General features: G+C 48.6%; 1 protein-coding gene across 1 annotated transcript; it reads right to left on the bottom strand.

Moving 5' to 3' along the window:
- Positions 1 to 4,032: 4,032 nt before the first annotated feature.
- Positions 4,033 to 4,893, bottom strand: G0S2 (G0/G1 switch 2). Its single transcript, XM_004699855.2, has 2 exons — positions 4,830 to 4,893; positions 4,033 to 4,705 (listed from the first exon to the last, which is right to left on the bottom strand). The coding sequence occupies exon 2, from the start codon at positions 4,680 to 4,682 to the stop codon at positions 4,365 to 4,367; it is 318 nt and encodes a 105-aa protein (XP_004699912.1). The 5' UTR covers positions 4,683 to 4,705; positions 4,830 to 4,893; the 3' UTR covers positions 4,033 to 4,364.
- Positions 4,894 to 7,771: the final 2,878 nt, after the last annotated feature.

Genomic DNA, 7,771 nt, shown 5'->3' with positions numbered 1-7,771 from the left:
AGTCACTTTATGTATAATACTTCATTTAGTCTGCAAAATTATTCCATGAAGCAAGTGTCATTTTACAGATGAGGGACCTTGGGCAGAGAGTTTAATAGAAATGTGAACCTCAGCAAATCCAGGTAATCTAGTTTAATGTTTATGCTTTCCCACTTGATGAATTGCAGAGTACGATGAAATCATCTCCTCCTATGAGCATTCTGCTTCTATTAATGAGGCATTAGGCTGTTTTAGCAGTCCGGTCCCAAACCCCTGTTGGCTTATGTTATAATCAGTGAAAATCCCTACATCTGTTTTACATGATTGGTGGTGGCGTTGTGGGTTACATGTTGGCTGCAAGGGAAAGGGGAGCCTGTCTACTTCTGTAGAGCCACAGTCTCAGAAATCTACAGGGCAGTTTTACCCTGTCCTTTAGGGTCACTATGTGGTTAAATCGACTCAGTGGCAATGAGAGCTGCTAGAGTAGACTTCTCTGGTTCTGTGGTCATGCTGTAGATTTTTTAGACCTATGTTTTGTACTGCATCTTCTTTTTTTGTTTCATTTAGTTAGTTTTAGAGCTTGGTTACAACCACCTGTTGAGTCATTCTGAATCCTCACTCTGCTTTGTGTCACCAACAGAATTGATAAATATATCCTCTGTCACTTTCCCTGGGTTGCTAATAAAATGAAAGATTATCCAAAAGGATTGGACCAAAGACAATTTTTGTCTTTAAATTGAAAGAGGCATTTATCCTGCTTGATTATAATCAGATGGGTCCATATTGCAAGACTTCCCCAAAACCTTGATCATGAAACGATTAAGTAAACCGTTTCCTCTATACTTTTCTCTAACCCAAGGATTCTCAATCTTAGCTCTGTTGACCTTTTGGATTGAGTAATTCCTTTTGTGAGCTAGGGGGCTTCATTCCTAATCTCTACCCACTAGACACTATAGTACTAGACACCAGAAGTGTCTCTAGACATTTTCAAATGTGCCCTGGAGGGAAAAAAAAATTGCTCTGATACTTGGTTGAGAGCCTTGGTGCCCACTTCATAAATTAAGCAATCAAACATTTATTATGCACCTATCTTTTGCCTAGGACTTGAAATTTTCTATGAAAAACTGAAGAGGGAGACATTGCCCTTGACCACAAGAAGATTCAATTATGAGAGATGTGAGCAGCCCCTATGAATCAACTTCGAAACATTTCATTACAGCCCATTATCGAGTGATACAATATGAGACCCAGACTGAATAACCTATAGGAATTCATGAAAACAAGAGGATCACGAGAGGAAGCGGAGGGAGAGTAGGTGGAAAAAGTTAGAAGAAGGAGGAGGTGAAGGAGAAGATAAAAACAAGAAAGTGGGGGAGGAGGAGGAGAAGAGAAGAAGAGTGTGTTACTTCTATACTGTCATGCTTTGATGAGATGGACTATGTAACTATACAGAGTATTTTTTCTTTGTATGTGTTATATTTCACAAATAAAAGGAGAAAGATTATTGTTTTTAAAAGAGAGAAGGATCACCGCCTTAAAAACTCTCTAAATCTGTGGTGATTACATGATTTCATGTCAACTTGATATATACAAGTGTAGGGGTGGAGTCTAGCCTGTCAATCAGGTCACAGACTGATGGTACCTCCTTGTGGGTGTGACCTTCTCATAAAGAGGGTCCTGGGAACCTCGCTCTCTCTCCGCCTTCGCCTTCCTGTTGAAGAGCCATGCTGAGACCAGGTGAGTCCTGTGATGTGGCCATCGCCATTGGATCTACACAAGTCTGCACCCACCAGCCTGTGACCTTCCTGCAGCTGCCTCATTGCATGTGACTGCATGAGTCTGAAGAGGGACTTATGGATTAGTATCTGATTTATGGACTATCATTGGACTTATGGGCTTGAGCTGGATTGGGCTGGGATGTTTTCCTGATATACAATTACTTCTTGATTTAAAGCTCTTGCTTACACATATGTGTCACTGGATTTGTTTCTCTAGTCAACACAGCCTAATACAAGATTCCTTACCTGTCAAACCTAAACACTCATCTGAGTGGTCATAAAAGGGGAAAAAGTAAAACTGCAACCAAAATTCAATTCTTCTGTAACACACAGCTCGTTTCAAACAAAAAAAGGAGAGAGAGAGATCAGCAAAGATATAGATTTCATAAGCTCAGATTTGATAGTTACCTAGTTTAAACATGTATAAGCATGGGGTGAGGTTCAGAACTTCTGGATAAAAAATAAAAGCACATGATCTGATAGTCTGAAAACAGATGGAAAATTCAAAATCTTGGAGAACTTGAAGGATATGGTTTCAGAGGATGTGGGGCTCTTGGGGGGGAGGACATGCCAGGTGGGAAGGGTGGTGTGAAAAAAGGTGCAAAAGGCCGCAAAAGCAGGAGGTATAGGAGGGTCCTGGGACCCCTATTGGGCACTAGGAGAAGTCAGGTAAGAGTGCTGGGATAGAAGCAGATCCACAGAAACACTGGAAACCCGGCACTAGGGTTTAGTCTCCGATGACCTTTGAAGGGGGAGCACAGGATGAAAGGCGGTGAAGGAAGATCTGTGTGGCCATGCATCAGCTTGGGGTTAATGTGCCAGGTGTCGGAGGAGGGGCGGGGGCAGTGGAGACAGGGACAAAGGTGACCACTATGAGGTGGAGGAGTAATCATTAAATAGGAAAGTTTGTCCGGAAGACCAACTGGGAGAAAAAGATGGGCTGGATTCCTAGGAAAAAAGTTCGGTGCTCGAAGTGGGGCTGTTCCTTAACTTATAGCCAAGTTCCCCATTTTGGAATCTGGGGACACAGTGGTGCCATTGTCATTTTCCACTTCCTTCAAAACTCTAGATATATCTCTTTCCTTCAGCAATCTTCCTCCTTTCTAATGGCACTTTTGTTTGGGGCAATGATGATCGACTGTAAGGAGAGCTTGATCAGGGTCAAGAGCACTGGGTAGGACTTGAGGGGGCAGAAATGGTTGTGTGTGCACGTGTATGTGTGATATTGTGGAGAAGGTCTGATAAGGCACAATGGTGTCAGGCATGGTAAGTGTGGGGAAAATGCATAGTCCAGTGTCCATTCCTAGTTATGATAGGTAGCATGAAAAACAAGAGGAAGGTGGCATCCAGCTCTGCCCGCAACTGCCCCGTGAAGAGTAATGGCTTAGGATAACCCTTACTGAGCCCTACCCCCAAACCAAATCCACTGGAGTCTAGTTGATTCTGAATTCCAGTGATGCTATAGGACAGAGAAGAAATGTTTGATAGGGTTTTGAGGCTATTAAATCCTTAAGGAAACAAGCTGCCTCATTTATCTCCTGGGGAGCTGCCAGCGGGTTCACACTTGAAACTTACTGCTATCAAGTGGATACCGGTTCGTAGTAAACCCTTGGGACAGGGGAGAATTGCCCTTGTGGGTTTTTGAGATTGTCATTGATTATGGGGGTGGAAAGCCCCGTCTTTCTCCTGTGGAGTGGCTGATGGATTTGAACTGTTGACTTTGGGCTCAGTAGCCCACTGCTTAACCCACTCTGCCACCCAGGCTGCTCACTGAGACCTAGACTCACTAAATTAGTTATTCATTCCAGAGCAAGCTCTTTCCTTCGATGAGGAGAATTCAGGTCTATGATAGTCTTTTCTCCTTCATAACAGGATTTGAAGTCAAAGCCAGGTGTTGTCCAATAAGGTGTTCGTGTTTGGTAGTTTGCTTTCTTACCCCCTCCCTGATGTGTGTGTGTGTACATGTGCTAAAATACAGTTAAGAAAAGGGTGGGAGCATCTGGTAGACAGGTGTGAGGGAGCAAATAGCTTTTCTGTCTGAGCATGAGCCAGTACTTCTCTCCATATTCCAGGGTGTGGATTACCTCCTGATCTTACAATGCTCGATCGACCCCGTGGGCTCCTCTCATACCGGCATGAAGTGGGAACTGGTCCTCAACAGAGGCTTTAGGAGTAAGGGAGTGTCTGGCTCTCCAGAAACTGCTCGGTGCTGCCGTACAAAACTTTTGACGCCAGTACGACCATCCCCCGCCTCAGGAATTAATTGATGCTGAGCTATAGAAGAAAACTTTTTTTTTGTTTAATGCTTTCAAAATGCAAAACGGTGGTCATCATCATAATAATCATAACAACAACAACAACAATATAAAAAGCATTCCCCTTCTTGTTCCCCAGTGAAAACTGTGGATGCGCTCAGGTATCTCAGTCACAGGGTTCTGGAGGGGGTAGTCCTGGGCACTGCTGCACAGCAGCAAACTCAATCTGGACCTCCTTCTGGTGGCATCAGTCCCGGCTGGCCGCGGCTGGTCCGAAGGAAGCCCAAACAGCGCAAGGCTGGACCGCGGTTCCTCTGGCTCGCCTCGCTCCCTCCGTGGGCTCCCACCGTGCCTAGGAGGCGTGCTGCCGGTGGGAGAGGCCCCGGCTGCCCTGCAAAGCCGCGGGCTGCTTGCCCTCGTCCTGCCCGGCCCGGGTCTGGGTCTGGAGGGCCTGCCGGTCCCGGGCGGCCTGCAGCGAGGCCACGGCGGCCTCTTCTTCCCGCGGGCGGCTGGCGGCCGTCAGGGGGCCGCACACGGTCTCCACGAGGCCGAGCACCACGCCGAAGAAGGCCAGCACGCTGCCCAGCACGTACAGTTTCACCAGCTTCCCCTTGGACTTGTGCGCCAGCATCTCCTTGGCCAGAGGAATCAGCTCCTGCACCGTTTCCATGGCTGCTCTGGGGCGGGCGGGACCTGCAGGGGAAGCGGAACAGGGCCGGGGGCATGAAGCGCCACCCAGCACCCCTGCCTCCACTCTCCGGGCAGAGGGGAGCCGAGCCCGGACAGGCCCCCGGCCCCGGGACCCGGCGGGGCTCACCTGGGCGGTGCGGCGCGCGCTGGAGGCGGCGGTCAGGGCGTCCGTCCGTTCGGTCCGGGTTCGGCCCGGCCCGCGTGCTCTCTGCTCCCGGCAGCCGCAGCCCGTCCAGGCGGAGACGCGGCGGCTGACGCCTGGTCTGCGCCCGAGGCCGCTTATATTTCCTCTCCGAGACACACGCCTCCTTGGCTCCGGGGCCAGCCCGCCGCCGGGCGAGCCAAAAAAGGGAGGCGTGCACGGCGGGGGAGGGGCGCAGAGCGAGGAGGTCAGGGGCGTGCACGCCGCGTGGACAGGGGGGCGGGGGAGGAGGGGCTTCTAGGGGGGTTGTCGCGAGGCCACCCTCGGTGGAGGTCCACCGGCCAGCGGGCGCTGGGGGAGCGCTGGACTTGATGCCCAAGGAGGCATCTGCCTGCATTCTGAAGAGTTTTTCTCCGTGGCTTCCCTGGGTGCACAGGGGTCCCGAGAAGGACCCCCAGTAAGAGAATCTGGGGGTTCCACCTCACCGAAAGACCTTATATTTTTGTTCGGAACGTTTCTACGAGCGTGGGGACGGGCAGGGATAGAAGCCAGAAGGGGAGGTGGCCCTGGCTAAGGACCAGAATAGAACAGGTCTTCCAGGAGTTACATCATGCAACGGGAGCTTGTATTATTCGCTTCCTGCCTGAAGAGGTGCTTGGATTGCTAGGGTCACTTGATGGGTCACTGTTCATTGAGGGTGTCCTTTCCTTTTATGCGCAGCGTGGGAGTCTGAATGGGGGTGTGATATAGTCTCTATGCCTGCAGGTCTTTGTATATGTACAATATGTATACGTAGGTATACAGCCATCGTGTCTGTGTCGCCCTCTTACAATCCAGGTTGCTTAAGAAGTTGGAGGGTTGGGGAAGGTGGATGGGGTGGAGGGGTCAAGTTTGTCTGCTTGTCTAGAAGGTCAAATATTTCATGTTCTCCATAGTTATTTGCCACTTCTCTGAATCTGGAGATGCTATGCTGTTCTGCCAGCTTCATGTTATCATGGAAGACGTTTAGGGAGACCTAGGGCGATGGATGGCGAAGTCCAGAGTGGAGAGAGTTTTCTTGGGAGCATGCAGTTTTGTAGGATTCGGACAGAATCACCTCCAGGGGTTTCTGATTTAGCTCTGGTTATAGATAGGCCAGCGTTAGCAAAGTAGGGGACAAGGGGAGGCAAGGAGGCCAAAGGGCTTTGAGGAGGGAGGGAGAGGAGTGGGAAATCAAACCGGCAAAGGTCAATGCTGCAATCTTGCAACAGCCGGGGTCAGTCAGTCAGTCCGACTGAGCTCAGGGGTGGGGAGAGACAGGGGGAAGTTTCCAGGCTCAAATATTTCAGTCTTTTGAAATGTTACTAGTCATCTTTCCTTGGGTGTCTTGGGAAATTTCCCAGAGCATTCAGTTACAAAAGCCACAAAGACGACTTTCCTTTGCCTTGGTTATTGGTTGCTGTTGTTGGCTGCAGTCAAGCTGACTCTGATATACAGGGACTCCATGATCTGCACAGACATGGCTAGGTTTGAGGGCATCGTTGCAACTGTCATTTCAGTCCACCTGACTCAGGTCTTCCTCATTTTTGCCGAGCCTCTACAAAGCATGATATTCTTCTCCAGGGATTGGTCTGCCTTGATAACATGTCCAGTGTACCTGGGATGAAGTCTCACCATTCTCACTTCCAAAGAGTTTCTCAGCAGACTTGTTCATTGTTCTGGCATGATAGAGGGAAAACCACCCCCACCACTCCCCACCAAAAACAGGGAAAGAGTTCCACTGGGCAGAGGAGCTTTTGTCGTATGACATTTTCCTGCAAGGTGAGCATCCAGCTACTCGCTCTGAGTTCGTGCGCCCACAGTGGGGTTGCCTGGGAAGGTCCTCTCTGGGCCCGGTGAATTTTTTCGTGAAAGCAGTTTCACTCACCCTCGTTTTTTGTGATGGCTGATTTAAGAGAACAACACATGTCTATGAAATTTTGTTTCCTGCTCAGGAAAGATGGCCACAGACACTGTTATGTTGAACACAGCTTAGAGGACAGTGCTATCGGGAAACTCGAGTGTATGAGTGGTTTTCTAGTTTCAAAAAAGGAGAAATGTCAATTGATGACAAACCTTGTTCTGGACGTCTGTCAACTTCCAGACGGATAGAAATGTCAACTCGTAGTGCATTTGGAGTTCATTCTACCAGGACAGACTGTTAATCAAGCTTTCCATTTAGAGGTTCTGAAAAGATTGAGTAACAGTGTGCAACAAAAAAGGCCTGATTTGTGGCAGATGGGGGGCTGGTTCTGCCACCACGACAATGCACCTGCTCACGATGCAGCCGCATGGCAGCATGCCTCTCTTGACCCATGCACCTTGCTCACCTGACCTCACTCTGTGCGACTTCTTTTTGTTTCTGTGAATGAAATGAATGAAGAGGGACATGAAAGAACAGTGATTTGACGACGTAGAAGAGGTGAAGGAAAAAATGAGGGAGGTGCTGTCAGCCATCCAAACAGATTGAGCCAAGTGGACACACAATTTGGAGGGGACACAATGTAATCCATGACACAGGCCAAAACAGAACTTAATAGCAATTTTGACATTTCTTTTGAATCGTCCTTGATATTTTGGAGCAGTCCCTAATAACTGGGGGGGGAAAAGAGGATTTGTAACCTTTCTCAAGGTGTACTAAATAAATCTGTGAGTCAGAATCCATGACTGTAGATGGGGTTTCTGAACAAGCCAGGTTTTCCAAACAAATGTGTGTTCTGAACAAAGTTACTTCTGGAAGAGCATCACACATGGCCCTTTCTACTAGACTATTCATCCGTTTTCCCCTCCAAAGGTGAGTCATTCTAGCTCTGAACCCCAAATTCCCAAGTTGGCTCACCAGTAAGCATTTCTTCTGAAATGTAAAAGATGCAGATCACCTGTCTTCTGACGTCAGGGAGCCACAGTTC

Source organism: Echinops telfairi, unplaced genomic scaffold (assembly GCF_000313985.2).
Source record: "Echinops telfairi isolate 266 unplaced genomic scaffold, ASM31398v2 ScPeMD7_7424;HRSCAF=8462, whole genome shotgun sequence".
NCBI classification, from domain to species: domain Eukaryota; kingdom Metazoa; phylum Chordata; class Mammalia; order Afrosoricida; family Tenrecidae; genus Echinops; species Echinops telfairi.
Note: the sequence above shows the minus strand (reverse complement) of the source record. Positions and strands in the feature narration are given on the sequence as shown.